Source organism: Meriones unguiculatus, chromosome 2, assembly GCF_030254825.1.
Source record: "Meriones unguiculatus strain TT.TT164.6M chromosome 2, Bangor_MerUng_6.1, whole genome shotgun sequence".
Taxonomy (NCBI): Eukaryota; Metazoa; Chordata; class Mammalia; order Rodentia; family Muridae; genus Meriones; species Meriones unguiculatus.
In genome coordinates this window covers 100,892,302-100,911,056 of record NC_083350.1, presented here as the reverse complement: position 1 = coordinate 100,911,056, position 18,755 = coordinate 100,892,302, and the positions used below count along the sequence as shown (strand labels likewise).

The 18,755-nt window shown below is 41.8% G+C and overlaps 1 protein-coding gene across 1 annotated transcript in view; it reads left to right on the top strand.

Moving 5' to 3' along the window:
• Window positions 1–18,755, top strand: part of Cfap54 (cilia and flagella associated protein 54) — a 339,812-nt gene that overhangs the window by 148,121 nt on the left and 172,936 nt on the right. Inside the window, exons 38-42 of the mRNA XM_060377920.1 lie at window positions 1,965–2,152; window positions 4,212–4,439; window positions 14,683–14,906; window positions 15,012–15,147; window positions 18,086–18,197. Of these exons, the coding sequence (XP_060233903.1) occupies window positions 1,965–2,152; window positions 4,212–4,439; window positions 14,683–14,906; window positions 15,012–15,147; window positions 18,086–18,197 (888 nt within the window). The remainder of the gene's footprint in view (window positions 1–1,964; window positions 2,153–4,211; window positions 4,440–14,682; window positions 14,907–15,011; window positions 15,148–18,085; window positions 18,198–18,755) is intronic.

Genomic DNA, 18,755 nt, shown 5'->3' with positions numbered 1-18,755 from the left:
CCATCCATGTCACACAAACACAAAGCGTGTTTCTAATATGTTTTTGCTGTTAAGAGTCTTTGAATGCAGATTTTTCACACTGTCATTAAAATGTTTACTTTTTTATGTATTTTGACTGCATGTTGTGTGTACCATGTGTATGTCTAATGCCAGTGAAGGCCCAAAGAGAGAGCCAATTCCCCTGGGGCTGGAGTTCCAGGTGATTGTAATTCTCCATGTGGGTTCTGGGACTTGAGCCCAGGTTCTCTGGAAGAGCAGTCAATGCTCTTGTCTGTTGAGCCTTCTCTGAAATCCCTCAATGCTGGCATTTAGGCACTTTCTTGCTGATCGGTGTTCTTAGTGGCTCGGTAGCTGCCTTGATAGCAGTGTTAGCTCACCACGAGGAATTTGACCTGCTTCTGATTCGTCTAGGTGTAGATTGGTACTCATACATCATCTTATGTAATTGAAAGGAAATGCTGTAGACATAACTTTTTTTTTTTTTTGTAAATTCACTGACATGTAGCTTGTCCCTAGCTTCAACCATTATAACTGGAGACAGGACATTGGGCTCAAGAGAATTAAGTGTATATACAGGAGAGGAGATGGGTTGCAGGTGAAACACGTCTGGGCTGATGCTGTCTTAGCTGAGGAATACTCATCCCTCAGGGCTCCACTCACAAAGGTGCGCTGGGCCTGGGAATGGCTGTTTGGGAAGATTAAAGAACAGTGGATTTTGTCATTGCTTCCCCAATACCTGTTCATTTCTTTCACCACATTGCTCCCTTTGCCCCTACCTTAGCCCTAAGTACTCTTCTCCATATCTCCCCATGGGGTTAGGCATGCCTGCTATCCTGTAGATTCTAAGTGCCTTTTTTGTTCTTTGATGGAAACCTCCCCTGGTTTGTTGTGTCTCTGGTTGACACCAATTCCTTCTCCAAGTTTATGTAACATCTTTCATCATTATATGACATATGTCACCTTTATTAGAATGATATAAGTGTATGTTTTTGATAGTTTTATGCTTTATTTTTCTTTATTAATTTATATATTCACTTTAAGTCCCAACGGTAGCCCTTCTCCCTCCTCTCCCCCCAATCTCCCTCTCAATCTCTTTCACTCTCTCCCTCATCCCTTTCTCCTCGGAGAAGTGGAGGCCCCCATGGGTACCAGCCCATCCTGCCACACCATGCTGCAGCAGGATTAGGTGCATCCTCTCCCACTGAGGCCAGGCAACGCAGCCCAGTAAAGGAGAAGGGATCCAAAAACAGGCCACAGAGTCAGAGACATCCCCAGCTCCAGGTGTTAGGGGACCCCCATGAAGACCAAGCTGCACATCTGCTACAGATGTGCAGGGAGCCTCGGTCCAGTCCATGCATGCTCTTTGATTGCTAGTTCAGTCTCTGTGAGCCGGGTCTGTTGCCTCTACAGGCCTTCTAGGGGTGTCCTTGACCCCTCTGGCTCCCTCACCTAACTCCCTGCCCCAGTCTTCCACAAGACTTCCCGAGCTCTGCCTAATGTTTTGGCTATGGGTCTCTGCATCTGTTTCCATCAGTTGCTGGGGGAAGCCTCTCAGAAGACAGTTATGTTGGGCACCTGTCTGTAAGCATAGCAGAGAATCATTAATAGTGTCAGGGGCTGGCTCTCTCCCAGGGGATGGGTCTCAAGCAGGGCCAGCCATTGGTTGGCCATTCCTTCCTCCTGCATTTTTATTCCTGCATTTCTAGCAGTCAGGGCAAATTTCTGGTTGACGGTTTTGTTGGTGGGTTGGTGTCTCACTCCCTCCACTGGCAGTCCTACAGGAAGTGGCCACTTCCAGCTGTGGTTGATCCATTCTTTTTCCAAGTTTATGTACCATGTATTATCATTAAACAACATGACATCTTTATTAGAATGTAAATGTATGTTTTTGATAGTTTTATGATTCAGTTTTTTTTTTTTGAGTTACGTTTTTGATAATGTTGTGCTTTAATTTTTGTATGTAGATACTGAAGATTATGCTACACTTTGGAATTCCAAAAGTGATGATACTTTGACCAGGGTAAAATCACAAACATTTTGTGAATCAGAGACTCAATTAGGCGTTGGTATTAGTGGCAAAGAGAAGGATCGAGCACTGAATTGGGGACTGGATCATCTTATGAAAATCTTCTCATGTTGCAGGAAAGCAATGGTAATGCAATCCTTTCCCTCCCCTCATGCAGAAGAGCCTCACCCATAAACCCCATAAGTCTGGGTGTGTAAGATATGCTCACTTATTACATACAGATTTCATCTTGCTAGGTTTTGCCTCAGCCACTCTTGAGCTTTGTCTGATGTGATGCGAAGGACTTAAGTGTTGTCTGGTTGTTTGGTAAAGGACATAAGCTCACTTAGCTTGCTGTCATCTTTGCACCCAGGGCCTCCTTGGTGCCTTTTGTTGCCATGAAGCTCCTGTGATGATGCATGTTCCATGGCTGCTCTTCTTTAGCACGTGGGAGGTGGGATTCTTTTGTGTGCATCTCCAGTGTTGCTTTGACTCTTGTGGTATCACAAACCTCTCTCTTTCCTCTAGTACAAGAAGGTTTATGAATCACACTGTGACAAATGTACTCTTGTCTCAACCTTCTAACTCTATCAGCCACTTATGGCCATTTATGCTAATGCTTCTCTCTGTCTCTCGTGTGTGTGTGTGTGTGTGTGTGTGTGTGTGTGTGTACTGTGGGTGCATATGTTTGTGTATGGAGGCCAGATGAGGACATTGGGTGACCTGCACTATCACTGCTTTTTTCAATCACAGAGTCTCTCATTGAACCTTGAACTAGTCTGGCAACTTGCAAATCCCTGTAATCCTCCTGCCTCTGCCAACTCCATCCCTTACCCCAGTGCAACAATTACAGGTACAGTGTACATGCTACAGTAGCCATGCCTGGCTGTTTATGTGCATGCTAGAAATTTAAACACGGCTCCTCATGTATACACAGGAAACATTCTTACCTACTGATCCATCTCTGCAGCCATCTTTTATGCTTTTAAAACCCTAAGTAGCAGACAGCTAAACTTAGGATGGGAATTATTAGCCAGAAATAAATTAGTTTCTTTTTAGTCACAGCAAGAAAGGCCTGTGCTTAAAATGTATTAAAAGGCAAGAGGACCACTATGCTTTAAAGACAAAAGAAAGGACACTTGGGTTTCCTCTTTGGAATGGACAGGGTGATTTCACAAAATGTCAAGTAAACCCCAACCACTCCCTTGACCATGGACACTCAGTTTTATGGCCCTTCTTAGTAGCTTCAGAACACTGAGGAGTCAAGCCTCCCACCCCCATCGCAAAGGCACTAAACCTGCCTTCTCCCTGCTTTTTCACTCTTTACCCTAATGTTCCTTGTTCTGAGTCTTTTGTGCTCTCCTCCTCCCCAACTTCACACGACCTGTGTACTTCAAGGTCTCTGTACCTCTTTCCACCTCAGGAAGGATTCTTCCCTGATCCTAAGCTAACATGACCTCTCATTCTCTCTCTCTCTCTCTCTCTCTCTCTCTCTCTCTCTCTCTCTCTCTCTTTCTCTCTTTCTCTCTCCTTCTGTGTGTGTGTGTTTATCTCTGTGTGTGTGCACATGAGACATGAATGCAGGTGCCCGAGAAGGCCAAAGGCACTGGATTCTCCACAGTTGTTGCCGGTGATAAGCCACCTGATGTGGGTGCTAGGAATCAAATTCAGGTCCTCTGGAAGAGCATTCTGTGCTCTTAACAACTGAGTCATCTCTTCAGCTCCTGCTTTATTTAAAATAAAATATATTTTCCCCTGATAACCCATTTTTTTATACCTTTCTACTGTTGGTCTTCTTGTATAAACTTAAGCAGCAGGAAGTTAGCCCAGTTGCCCTTGCCCACAGCTGTATTCCCAGCACCTATGCAAATGGGATTTTTAGATTCTAGATATGAATATGCAAATCTTACTTTTTCACTTAGGAGGTTGAGGGCTATGGGCAAATTAGCCTAGGCTTTGTTTCCTCATTGCTAGTGTGCTAGAGTTATGTATGCTTCTCAGGATTGGTGAACCCAAACCAGCTATGTAAATATCATGTATGTAAACTATGTAAATATCATACCACACTCTTAAGTATGAGTGGCACATAACAAATGGTTTTAGTTAGTTTTTTATCATTGACATATATGTTTGCAGAAAAAAGTCAAGTTTTCCAGACATCTGTAACTTTGGAGCCTTGTGGTACTGAACGTGATATTTGTCTTAGGTTCTTGCTTACCGTGGTGGCTACTGGACTCTACTGCAGAACTGTTGCAGGCTCTTCTGGAACTTTTACCAGGAACTGCAAGTTCTACTAAAGCAGGCTATGGACACTTACAGAACTTTCCCTATTAGCCAGGATGGCTTTCTCTGCATCTGTGTGTCACCCTTCTACATGGGCACAGAACTCCTTATCGACATGCTAATAAAGCTTCAGAGCACCAATTCTATCAAGGTAAGGGCATTTTGGTAATTAAAAAATATCATTTATTATGAAGCTGGGGATAAATAGAAATTGATATTTTTCTTGTGTTCCCATTTGGTTTGCCTTTTTTTTCATTTGCTTCTCATTATAATTTTGTTCACAGTACATAATTTGCATTAATGTTAATTAAAAACATCTTAGCCTGAAAATCCAGTTTGTTTGAAAGAAAGAGAAAGAAACCCTTACTGAGTTCCATCTCCTATATGAATTGTCCTTAGTGCATTTAATCTACAAGGAAGCTGAGCTAGTTAAGTTACCTCTATTCCTGTAGCTTGTCTAGTCCTATTCAATTGCTCCAGGTGCTAAGACTTGTAGCTGTTAAAATATATCACCCCATGACCTAGGTTATAGAAGTAACATAGAAACAATGTAATATGCGACAACATAAACAATTTGAAAATTAGCAAATGCATAAACACATTGAGTATAGCATTATAACATTTCTGAAGGAAATATATCATAATATATATCATAATATAAGATATTTCATAATATCATGAAAGACAATATCATAAATAAAACTAAGCTATCTCTACTGAGTGTTACAGTACTAACTTTAAGTGGGATATGATCATTTAAGAATGTATGCTATAATCCATGGAGTAATGACAGCAGCAAAAAGAGATAGCTAAAAAGCTAATAAAGTAAGACTAAATAACATTCAAATAACTTAAAAGAAGGAAAGGAATAGTAGGGGACAAAACATACAAAGAACAAATTGAAAACTAATATCAAGTATTGTGGTGGTTAGAATGAAAATGGGCCCTACAGGTTCACAGGGGAGTGGTAGTACTTGAAAGGATTAGGAGGCGGCCGTGTTGGAAGAAGTGTGTCAGTTAGAGTGGGCTTTGAGGTTTCCAAAAGCTCATCCCAAACCCAGAGCTTCACTTTTCTGCTGCCTGTGGGTCCAGATGTAGAGCTCTCTGCTTCTTTTCCAGCAGTGTGTCTGCCTGTGTGCTGCCGGGCTTCATGTCTTGCTGGCAATGGACGAAACCTCTGAAGCTGTAAGCAAGCACCAGTTAAGCGCTTTCTTTTATGAGAGTTGCTGTGGTCATGGTGTCTTTCTACAGCAATAAAACATTGACTAAGAGAAGTATTAAAATTAACTCAGTCATATCTGTAACTATATTAAATGTAACTTGGGTAAATACCCTAATTAAAATCCACAGATTGTTTGACTAGGTAAAAAAAGACATATATACTTCATAAGAGAAACATTCTGAACATTGAGAAACCTAACACACAGAGGTGAGGCAGCATGCCCAGGGTCTGCACCAGGCAGAGCCCTACAGCTAAAAGGAGAGGGGGAGATATGCCCCATCCCTAACCCGGAAGCGGCATCCAATTGATAACCACTTGCACATAAAAATTCATTTTCATCCAAGGGAATCTCACTGGGGAGAGAAACTGCTCAAAAGGGTAGGCTGCCCAGTAGTAGAACAGAGACAGAACAAACAATGTCAAACAAAAAATGTTAACAGAAAACAAACTCACCAGCATCTTTGAAGTTCCTTGTCTCACAATGTCATGCCAGGGATTTTTCTTTATTTTGTTTTCATTTTACCATATTAGTTAAATTTTAATACATACATATACATGATTTGTATATGCATAAATAATACATATATTTCTATTTTTTACATTACTTTATATTATATTACTGTAGCTTGCAGTTTAGTGTTTTTATGGGGTTCCTGAGTGTGCAAACTAATGGGTTTCTATTTTTTTGTGTCTTCTCTTGGACTCTTTTCTTTCTTTTGTTTGTTCCCAATTCCATTGTATTAGTTTTTGTTTCATCTTATTATATTTTATTTTCTTATTGTCCTTTAGAAACCTGTTTGTTTTTTAGTGAGAGAAAGAAAGAAGGTGGATCTGAATGGGAAGGGAGGTGAAGAGGAACTGGGAGGAGTAGAGGGAGAGGGAAATGTAGTCAAGATACACTAAGTAAGAAAAAATATTTTCAACTAAAGGGAAAAAAAAGAAATTATATAATAAAGATTCAGGTGCTTTGTAACATTAATAATTATGGGAAGAAAATATAAATGTGGGAAGAAATATATCATCAAAAATAATAAACATGAAAAGGCAGAATAAGCCACATTGGAAACATACAGCTTTGAAATGGGAAAGGAAGTGAAAAAAAAACCACGTGAGTTTACAATATTTTAAGGCTTAGTAAATCTTTCATCTATAGGATTACATCCAACTCAAAAGGTTCTAAACAGCAAGTAAAACAATCAGGAGAATTAAGAGATAACTTAGGGCTGGAAAGATGGCTCAGAGGGCAAAGTGCTGTCACACAAGTGTGAAGATTGGAGATCGGACCTCCAGGACCCATGCCAAGCAGGCGTGGTGGACTTCCTGGAATATTATTGTATAAAAAGTGCAAAAGGGATCCCTGCAGCAAGCCTGATGGCTGGACTAGCTCCATCTCAATATTTAATGTAGAGAGAGATTGAGAAAACTCAGTTTCACCCTCTGCACATACGCATACACATGCATATGTACCACACACATGCCCCCTCATACACGTGAACACACACATATATGTATGCACCATTCTTTCAAAAGAAAAAAAAAGAAAACTGTCTGGAAAAACTATTTTCTAACTGTAGATGTGATAAAGAATCAGCATCAAAGTGTGTTTGAAACTCAGCTAAATAGCAAAACAAGAAATCTAAATAGGCTGATTGAAAATAAGCAATGGATCTAAATAAACATTTTTCAAGATAAGACATTCTTATGCTGGCAAAATAGCTCAGCACATAAAGGTTTTGCCACATATAAGCCTAGTGACCTGAGTTTAATTCCTAGAATTTATGCAAAGGTGGAAGGAGAGAACTGACTCCACAGAATTGTCCTCTGACCCCCATAGGCATACCATGGCACACATGCCTACTTTCCATACATTATGTACACACAGACATATTCATTAATAAATACATATATAAACAAATAGAAAAAGACATACAAATATTCCAAAGGTAATTTTAAAATGCTTGGGATCTGGTTTTATGTTGAGGTCTTTGATCCACTTGAACTTTAATTTTGTGCAGGGTAATAGACGTAGGTCAATTTGCATTTTTCTACATGTGGACATCCAGTTAGACCAGTTTGCTGAAGATGCTATCTTTTTTTCCATTGTGTGGTTTTTGGCATCTTTGTCAAAAATCAGATGTCCTTAGGTGTGTGGGTTTATTTCTGGGTCTTCAGTTCGATTCCATCCATCCACCATTGTTTCTACACTGGTATTATGGAGTTTTTATTACTGTTGCTCTATAGTACAGCTTGAGATAAGGGATGGAGATCCAGAAGATATTTTATTTGTTTTTTTTATTTTATTAATTACACTTTATTTATTTTGTATCCCCCCATAAGCCCCTCCCTCCTCCCCTCCTGATCCCACCCTCCCTCCCCTTTCTGCATGCATGCCACTCCCCAAGTCCACTGATAGGGGAGGTTCTCTTCTCCTTTCTGATCTTAGTCTATCAGTTCACATCAAAAGTGGCTGCATTGTCCTCTACTGTGGCCTGGTAAGGCTGCTCCCCCCTCAGGGGGAGATGATCAAAGAGCAGGCCAATCAGATTATGTCACAGGCAGTCCCTCTTCCCATTACTATGTAACCCACTTGGACACTGAACTGCCATGGGCTACATCTGTGCAGGGGTTCTAGGTTATCTCCATGAATAGACCTTGGTTGGAGTATGAGTCTCTGGGAAGTTCCCTGTGTTCAAATTTTCTTGTTCTGTTGCTCTCCTTGTGGAGACCCTGTCCTCTCCAGCTCTTACCATTTCCCACTTCTTACATAAAATTCCATTCACTCTGCCCAACATTTGATCATCAGGCTCAGCATCTGCTTTGATAGTCTGTAGGGAAGATATTTTATTGTAGAGGATTGTTATAGCTATTCTGGGTTTTTTGTTTTTCCAAAGGAAGTTGAGAATTTTTCTCTCAAGGTCTATAGAACCAGACACACTAAAATATGTTGGAAGAAAAAATGGGGAAGAGCCTTGAACTCATTGGCACAGGAGACAACTTCCTGAACAGAACACCAACAGCTCAGGCTCTAAGATCAATAATCAATAAATGGGACCTCATGAAACTGAAAACTTCTGTAAAGCAAAGGACACTGTCAACAGAACAAAACAACAGCCTACAGACTGAGAAAAGATCTTCACCAACCCTACATCCAATAGAGGGCTAATCTCCAGAATATATAAGGAACTCAAGAAATTGTACACCAAAAAAACCAAATAATCCAATTAAAAAATGGGGTACAGAGCTAAACAGAGAATTCTCAACAAAGGAATATCAAATGGCAGAGAAACACTTAAAGAAATGTTCAACATCCTTAGTCATCAGGGAAATGCAAATCAAAACAACAATGAGACAGATCTTATGCTAGTTAAAATGACTAAGATCAGAAACTCAAGTGACAACACATGCTGGAGAGGATGCGGAGAAAGGGAAACCCTCCTCCATTGCTGGTGGAAGTGCAAACTTGTACAACCCCTTTGGAAATCAGTCTGGCACTTTCTCAAAAAATGGGAAAAGTGCTACCTCAAGATCCATCTATACCACTCCTGGGCATACACCCAAAAGATGCCCCACCATTCAACAAGGACATTTGCTCAACTATGTTCATAACAGCTTTATTTGTAATAGCCAGAATCTGGAAACAACCTAGATGTTCCTCAACAGAGCAATGGATAGAGAAATTGTGGCACATTTACACAATGGAATACTACTCAGCTATTAAAAACAAGGAAAATCACAAAATTTACAGGCAAATGAATGGCACTAGAAAAAAAAATCATTCTGAGTGAGGTAACCCAGAACAGAAAGACATGCATGGTGTACACTCACTTATAAGTGGATATTAGCCCTATAATATTGGATAGCCATACTAAAATCTACAGACCTAAAGAAGCTAAACAGTAAGAAGGACCTGAGGGAGGATGCTTAAATCTCATTCAGAATGGCTAACAGGATAGACACCAGAAGCAGTGGAAGACAGGAAACAAGATGGGTGCCTACTATAAAGTGTCTTCTGAAAGGCTCTATCTAGCAGGATTGAGGCAGATGCTGAGACTCATAGCCAAACTGTGGGCAGAGTGTAGTCTTATGGAAGAAGGGGGAACATATAGAAGGACATGGAGGAGACAGGAGCCTCACAAGGAGACCAACAAAGCTAAGTCGGAGCCCAGGGGGTCCTGCAGAAACTGATGCACCAACCAAGGACGATGCATGGAGAGGACCTAGATGCCTTGCTCAGATGTAGCTGATTGGTAGCTCAGTCTCCATGTGGGTTTCCGAGTAAGGGGAGCAGATGCTGCCTCTGTCATGAACTTAGTTGCTTGCTCTTTTATTGCTTGCCCCTGGGAGTGCAGCCTTGCCAGGCCACAGAGGAAGAGGATCCAGGCAGTCCTGATGAGACTTGATAAACTATGGGCAGGTGGCAGAGAAGGAGAACTCCCCCTTTCAGTGGACTAGGGGAAGAGGATAGGAGAAAAGTAGGAGGGAGGGTGGGACTGGGAGGAGTTGAGGAAGGGGACTTCATTTGGGATATATAATGAATAAATTGTAAAAAAAAAATAAGTATTTTAAAAAATAAAATTCTCAGCATCATTGATCAGCAGGTAGAGTCAAGTCAGTATTAAACCAAGCTGCCACCTCTCCCAGTTGGGGTAATGGTTATTTAAGAATTACAGAAGATGATGGGTGGTGATAATGGCATGGAGGAAATGGAGGGGGCTGCTTACTGTTGGTACAACTGGAAATTGGTGAAGATATTGTAAAAACGGGACAGAGGTTCCTCAACTATTAACTTCAGCATGGTCTGGAAGTCCTGCCAGAGAGCTTATAGCCAATGAAATATGTCTTATCAGTGGGGCACCTACACACCTGTATTTATTGCAACACTGTTCACAACAGCCAAGAAGTGAAAGCAGTAGAAGTCGCTGATTATCGGTCAACTGGAGTAGAATATCCACGTTGAAAACTCTAATCAACAAAAGACGAAGCTAAGGTGGACCCAAGGAAAGGAAGAGAGATCTTTCCTCTTCATGATCAGGAAGTCCAGCTATCAGTTATTCTCAGCTTGATCTGTTGATCCATGGAAATCCAAAGGCATTTTAAAAAATGTCGATGGTTCTAAACTTTATAAGTGAAAGCAAAGGAAAGAGATCTTTTTGGCTCTAGCCTCCACCACCCTAGCAGGTCTTTAAAACAAACTGATTGTTCAGTACTTACCACCCAAATGAAGGCTTGGTAAAGCTATGGAATTGGCAGGAAGAAGGCAGTGTGTCAATGGTACACATGGAGAATCTAAGGAAGAGCACATACAAATGTTAAAAAATGACAAGGGATGCAGTGAAATTAAAAGGACCCCAGCAGCAAGCATCTAAAATGTCTTTAAACTCCATTTTTGTTTTTTTCAATAAAAGAGGCCAGGGGTTATCCTGCCTCTATTAACTGTGGGGAAAACTTTTTAACTGCAAGCATTCAGGTAAATGAAGAAAGGTTGGAACGGCAGTCTCAAGATTTGTCAGTTCTTAGTGGATGAGTCAAGTGGAGGAAGAGTGGTCTGGAATGCACACCAGTCAGAAAAAAATCCCAAACTAATCAGATGAAGCATTCAGGCCTCACAGTTGACACAAATGTAGCTGACAGAGGAACATTTCCGAGAAAGCCTTAGGAATGCAATCAACAGAATCAAGCCCTTGGGAGCTCTCTGGGAAACAACATGGTTTCTTCAACAACAAAATGAAATTTTGAAAAGGGAGATGAAATCATAACGAAATGGCAGTGCTTGGGCCTTGTGTAAATCTCATTGCAAGAAATGGGAACATTTTCAGTGTGGTTATTGAAGAACTATTTTAAGAGATTTTGCTCTCTCTCTTTCCCTGTGTGTGTGTGTGTGTGTGTGTGTGTGTGTGTGTGTGATATGTATCCATGTACATGTGTTTGCAGGTGTGTGACTGCATGTGGAGGTCAGAGGACACACTCCCTCACATGCTAATCCTTGCTTTCTGCCTTGTTTGAGCCAAGGCCTCGTTGCTGTTTTGCTGCGGGGCTGCATACGTCAGGTTAGCTGGTCCTCGCACTTCTGTGTCCGCCCCTATCTTTACCCTAGAGCCACAGATGCTGCAGGTGTTTATATGGGTTCTGAAGATTTGGACTTCTGTCCCCCTCTTGGGGAATGTGCACTTTTGCCCGCTGCACCATCTTCTTAGCCATTATTTTTGTCTTTCTTAAAAGTAGGATAATAATCTTATGATTTTTTAAAATGAATCCTTCACTCTTTAGAGATCATGTTGAAATATTTATAGATCAGTTAGTCTAATTTCTGGGATATAATTAAAAATAATAAAGTAAGTGAGTATACCCTAAAACTTGAAAGCTATTGGAGCTCATAGAAGGTGTACAGAGTCTTATTATTACTTCCTCTGCTGTTCTAAGCACTTTAAGTTGTCTTTAGCAAAGCATCTTAAAGAATTGCATATGACACATACCAAATCCTTAAAACTCTAGGAATAGTGCTTCCTCAAGATCCAGCTATACCACTCTTAGGCATACATCCAAAAGAGGCTCAAGTACACAACAAGGACATTTGTTCAACCATGTTCATAGCAGCTTTATTTGTAATAGCCAGAACCTGGAAACAACCCAGATGTCCCTCAATGGAGGAATGGATACAGAAATTGTGGTACTTTTATACAATGGAATACTACTCAGCAATTAAAAACAAGGAAATCTTGAAATAATCAGGCAAATGGTGGGATCTAGAAAAGATCATCCTGACTGAGGTATCCCAGAAGCAGAAAGATGCACACACTATATACTCACTTATAAGTGGATACTACATCTATGAGATAGGATAAACATACTAAAATCTGTACACCTAAAGAAGCTAAGCAAGAAGGAGGACCCTGGGTTAGATGTTCCATACGTACTCAGAAAGGCAAATGGGATGGACATCAGAAGAGGGAGAAAACAGGGAACAGGACAGGGCCTCTAAAAGACTCTACCCAGCAGAGTATCAAAGCAGATGCTGAGACTCTTAACCAAACTTTGGGCAGAGTACAGGAAATCCTATGGAAGAAGGGGGAGATAGTAGGACCTGGAGAGGACAGGAAATCCACAAGGAGAGCAACAGAACCAAAATATCTGGGCACAGGGTCTTTTCTGAGACTAATAGTCCAACCAAGGACCATTCATGGAGATAACCTAGAACCTCTGCACAGATCTAGCCCATGGAAGTTCAGTGTCCCAAGTGGGTGCACTAGTAAGGGGAACAGAGACTGTCTCTGACATGAACTCAGTGGCGGGTTCTTTAATTCCCCCCCCCACAGGGGAGAGCAGCCTTACCAGGCCACAGAGGAGGACAATGCAGCCAGTCCTGATGATACCTGATATTCTAGGGTCAGATGGAAGGGGAGGAGGACCCTTCCTATCAGTGGACTTGGAGAGGGGAATGGGAAAAGATGAGGGAGGGAGGACAGGAGACTGAGAGGGAATGAAGGAGGGGGCTACAGCTGGTATACAAAGTGAATAAACTGCAATTAATATAAAAATATAAATTTATTGTAAAAAAAAACTTTAGACCGTGATCACAGTAAAACCCCTACTCTTCACATGCTAATTCGGCCCTGATATGTCAGCTCTATTTGCTTCTTTGGTTACATATAATACCCCCCCCGCCCCCCGCCTGTCAGGTTGGAGTCAATAGGGAGATGAATGCTGAATAAGATACTCTGAGATAGAATCCCAGCCTTGTTAGTGCACTCTGTATTGGAACATATGGTCTCCTCTGAGGACTTCCTTATCCTTCATCCTAGAAATAAATCTGGCACATGACATAGTATGTAAGCACAGCAAATCCAGAAAGTGCTGAATGGGACAGGCCAACAAGAGGAAGACAGCTGCCGAGGCCTTCACTTGGAGATCTGAGAGAAAGGAGATGGGGCTAGCCCCTTACACACATACATGACTCAATGGATTGGGAACTGGGCTCATAACTCAGGTCACGGTTTCCTTTGAGCACACTCCATGCGCTGGCACTGTATAAGGGGTAAACCTCATGTGAACAATACCGGTTCCAGCAGCTCTTCATTCTCTGATCCTCCACAGCCAAACGACTAGCCAAAGTCATGATCTTCTAGCTTGAAGGAGTGGCTCTTACTCAGCCTCCACCTCTGCTAATGCCTTCCCTCTCTTAGTAAGCCACCAAGACAGAAAGGGCTGACCCACGTTGGGTGTTTTGAGCTGTAGCCTGGTCCTTAGACCTGATACACTTTGCTTTGCTGCAGACATTTTCAGAGGAAGACACAAATGCATTGGGTCTCATGGGAAATGAGCACAATTGTAGTTAAAATAGTAACTTTTTAATCTGAACCTCAATTGAGAAAATGCCTTTATAAGACCAAGCTATAGGCAAGCCTATAGGTCATTTTCTTAATTATTGATTGACAGGGGAGGGACAAGTCAATTGTGGGTGGTGCCATCCCTGGTCTGGTGGTCCTGGGTTCTAGGAGAAAGCAGGCTGAGCAAGCCATGGAGAGAAAGCCAGTGAGCAGCACCCCTCCATGGCCTCTTGCTTTTAGGTTCCTGCCCTTCTTGAGTTCCTGTCCTGACTTCCTTCAAGGATGAACAGTGATGTGGAAATGTAAGCCAAATAAATCCTTTCTACTCCAAGTTGCTTTTGGGGTTTCATCACAATCACTAAGAAACATCCATAAAATTGACTTTTATATTTAGCAATTGGGTGTAGGATTCTACATGCCAGGTAAAGTACCCAACATACCAGCAAAGACTATCATTTGTACAAACTACATGCTTTTCATAAAAGTTCTATCACGTTGGTTTAATGTCCTCCCTTAAATCAACAATAAACAAATACAAAGACGAGATCTCTGCCTCTGCCGCCTGGTAAATATTAACTGTCATTAAGTCAGTTAACAGCTGAAAAGTTGAGACCAAGCAAAACTAAAAACTCAGTCGCACTACCACATTCCACACCATCAGCAGCCACACCATCAGCAGAACACAGATCCAGTTCATTTCCTGAAGGTTTCATTACACAGCACCGTCTCCCGTCCCCTCTTCATTTAGTTCCTTCCCATGTTGCACTGTCACATTTATTTACCAGGAAAAAAACAAAGCCAACAACTTACCTTCAACTGGGCACCTTATTTCCTTGTGCTTCTCACAGCCAATCGAAGAGAGAGGCGAGTTCAGTGTTCCCAGCTGTTACGGGAACATCAAACACGAAAATGGAGGTTCCAGCCTGACCTTCGAGCATCCTTTGGATGATGTCAATGTGGTCGACTTGAAATGGATCCATGACTTTGTGTTAAAGTCTCTGGAGGTTTTATACCAAGTGGAGAAGTGGGAAACACTGGTGTCTCTCGCCATTCAGTTCAACATCATTTCACAGTATGTCCGACCGCAAAGGCAACTAAAAGTGACAGACTTCTTTGGGGAGGGGGATGGTCTTTTAGCTTTAGCTAACTTTTCAATGTATCCTTTACCGGGGCCCAGTGAGAGGTACACAGAGCAAGTGACCCCACTGCTGGTATACGCACAGCGTCAGCTGCTCCTGAGGATACGAAAGTTCGGTGGCCCGGATGTCTCCCAGCAGGCTTGTGCCAGATACGAGACTGATAATGGACAGAAGGTAAGTTAACTTTTTTCTAAGCAGCCATGGCTTCCACTTTGCACACAGATGAAAGGGAAGGACTTAGGTGCCAGATAAGTGATGTTTTCATTTGGGTACCCTCCATCCAGATCCACAAATGTTATTGATGGCTTGCTTGTTCTTGGGCAGAGCTTTCCAGATAAAGCAAAGCCAGAAGTTAAGAATCTTACATTCAGGTCACAGCTGACAAACTCCTTAAAAGCAATGAGAATGGAATCTAGACCCCACAATAGTTTTCAGGGGCCTGCTTTATGTTTGAGTTTATTTTAAAATAGGGGGAAAAAGTAGCTTTTAGGACAAAGCAATATGTTTTAATTTTTACTATGAATATTTTTGTACTTAGCCCAACCCAGTCATGAGATTTTTATGTGTTTAATTTATTTTATCTTACATGTATTGGTGTTTTGCCTGCATGTATGTCTGCATGGAGGTGTTGAATCCCCTGCAAATGGAGTTACAGACAGCTGTGAGCTGCCATGTGGGTGCTGGGAATTGAACCCAGGTCCTCTGGAAGAGCAGACAGTGCTCTTACCCACTGAGCCATCACTCTAGCCCAAGATATACATTTTAGCACATATATTTTAAGTGGTGTACTATGCCCATGAAGGTGAAAATGGTCAGGGCTCACAGAAACCATGGTAATCTCGATGGAGATGGAGGAAGAGAGATTTGTCAACTTTTCAGTTGACTAACTGAACAAATGTGAATTTGCGCCTCATCTGACTCCGCTTTCTCGAAGGCTCTGGCCTGTGTCTGGCTCCTGCTTACACCAGTGTGTGGGATTCCAGTGAGAGCTCTATTGTCTTTTGTTCTCTCAGAAGCTCTTCGGGGCCAAGTGCCTCCCCTCCTGCTCATTCTTTTCAGTGGTTAGAAATCAGTCTGAGTGCCTGCTTTGCAGAGACAGGCTGATTGTAGGTGCAGCGGCTGCTTGGTAAGTGGGGCTGTGGAGATCAATGGCATGTTAAGGACACCTGTGAGTAGGCCAGGCCCTCCAAGGACAGTCATTCTAGCTTAAAGTTAGCTGACTAGGGACTGTAGTTAGTTTCTGAAGAAGCCTGTCATGGCATTAGCTAGGTCAGTGCTTGATTTATGAAGGATCAGAGCGAAGCTGGGTATGCTACAAAATGGACACCTTCCTGCCCTTCCTCCTTAAAAGGTTAGCCCTAAGTAGCGGATCCACACCCTGCCTAATCCTGCTGTCTTCTCTCCGATGTTTAAAGCACTTCTCATGCTTAGTAGATGACAAACAAACCTGATCTTCAAAGACCTTGTCGGGTGATGAAGCCCTGTCCAAACCGCTCAGCACAGACACCACGGTGGCACCTGTGACCCCTTCCCTGTTTTCAAACCCTACTTTGGATTGGTTTCCAAATCCCGAGTCCTCAAAATGGAACCAGACTCTGACCCATTGTCAGCACTGACCATTGCTCTCATCCCACTGTTGGTGTATTTGCTCAAGTTAGTGACTTTGAAATTACCCTGTACCCTCTCTAGCCTGTAGTCTACTCCACATTCAGTGAACAAAACAGCCCTTTGAAAACCCAAGTCGGGCTGTAGATTACAATCCTGCAAGAGCCTCCCATTAGATGTAGAATGAAGTAAGCTTCTTCTTCATGGCCTTACTATACCTTATACTACATAACGTCTTTAATTTTTATTTGAATCTTCTTGAGTCAGGGTCTATACAGTCGTGGCTGGCCTGAGACTCATTACGCAGACTAGGCTGGCCTTGAACTTAAAGCGGTCCTCCAGTGTCTACCTCTTGTGTGTTGGGATTACATAGCACCTGTGGGCTAGGTGTCCTATAGCCCTCTGTAGCTGCAGGTTTCGGCCACATTATTCCTTAAGACATTCTCACATCTGGGTCATTCCATCTTCTATTGCTTTTGCTTAGAATGTGCTTTCCTCCACATGCCCACACTGTTGCCCACCTCCCCCCCCACCTTTCATACTCTTGGCTAAACTTTTCCTTCACTCTCTCATATTTAAAACCATGTGTCTGTTCGCACCATTCCTCCAGAGCACCTAAAAGTCTTTAAAGTGCTACTTTAAGCCTTTCAGCATTTTGTTTGTTCTTATAACACACTGGAACACCCTCCTGGAGAATAGAAATGTTCCCTTGTTTTGCTCTCTTCTGCTACATTGTCCTTTCAGTGTGTAACAGTGCTTTCAATAAACACTGGCTTTCAATAAATAATTATTTAAAGAATCTGGAGAGAGGATAGACAAGGTGTGGTTTATTAAACTGTGGGAAGGCGCTTGCGTCTTATCAGGCTCTGTTGCCCATAAGGGGTAATGAAGCCACCTCTTCACCAGACTGGACCTTGAGGCAGCTGTATCTTGAGTGATTGGTTGGGATTAGCCAAGGGATGGGAGGAGAGACATGGAGGGAACAGGGTCTTGAGCTCTTTAACAGAATTTCCTTTTATCTAAACACTTTTCTGTTTTCACATATTGTACAATTTGAGGATTCAAACATCTGTTCAAGAAATTGTCGAAATACTGTAGAAGCAATTAGTTTTGAAAAACTTCATCAGGGAGGTTAAAATTGCATTAATTGTGAGTAGGATGGAACCAAATCTGCCTTTGGAAGAGAAGCCTGTATTTGAAATGTGATTCAACTCACATAATGTAATATATATTTAGATGAGTGAATTTATAGACTGTCAGAAAACTGTATTCTAATTGTTGCACATCATCTCCCCAAAGCTCTCCCAGCTGTGCTGGGTACAAGAGAAATATGGACAATTATGTAGCTGTATTTTCCCCAAAGTCCTCATGACTGAGTGCCATTCCACCAGCTTTTATTTGTAATACTGTTTCACATCTATCTTGACAGAAACTGAGACAAACGTTTCAAGTGACTCAGACTTTAAACTACTCATGCCTAAGTAATGTCTATTCTCATCTTTTTAAGATAACCTGCCGAAACTTCATTGGGAAGCAGCTCACAATCGACCCTTCTTCACCCAAGACACTGGATGATCTAGAAAACAGTTCTGATGTGCTGAAGATGCTCATCTTTTCTGGTCAGACCCAGTTTTAACTCAGTTTCCTTTGTTTGCCATCATGTTCTGTAAGTCAACACTTCCATGATTGCGAGTAAAATCTATTTCTCAGGTTTACTTGAAAATAAACCATTTGATAGTTATCATTTTATATTGCTGTAAATGTCCTACCATGATGATTAAATACTTTTATAAGCTTAAAATTATTTTCATAAGGTGAAGGGAAAAGGAGAATGAATGAGAAAAGTCTACTTTGTGCATATTTTTCTACTTTTATCTTTTTAGGAACTCATTTTTTCTTAAGTGTGTGTGTGTGTGTGTGTGTGTGTGTGTGTGTTTATCTGACAATATTATTCCAACAGGAGCTTCCTTCTTCAGTGTACAGGGTTCTACTGATTATGCCATGGTAAGTCGTTGGGATTACAGTCTTATAATCAGGGATCTGAAGAAGGCTTTGAAGTACTTTGACTTACTTGATGGGCCTACATAGGCCCATAGTGAGTGACACTATTAGAAGTCATGGCCTTGTTGGAGTAGGTGTGGTTTTGTTGGAGAAAGTTTGTCACTGGGGATGGGGCT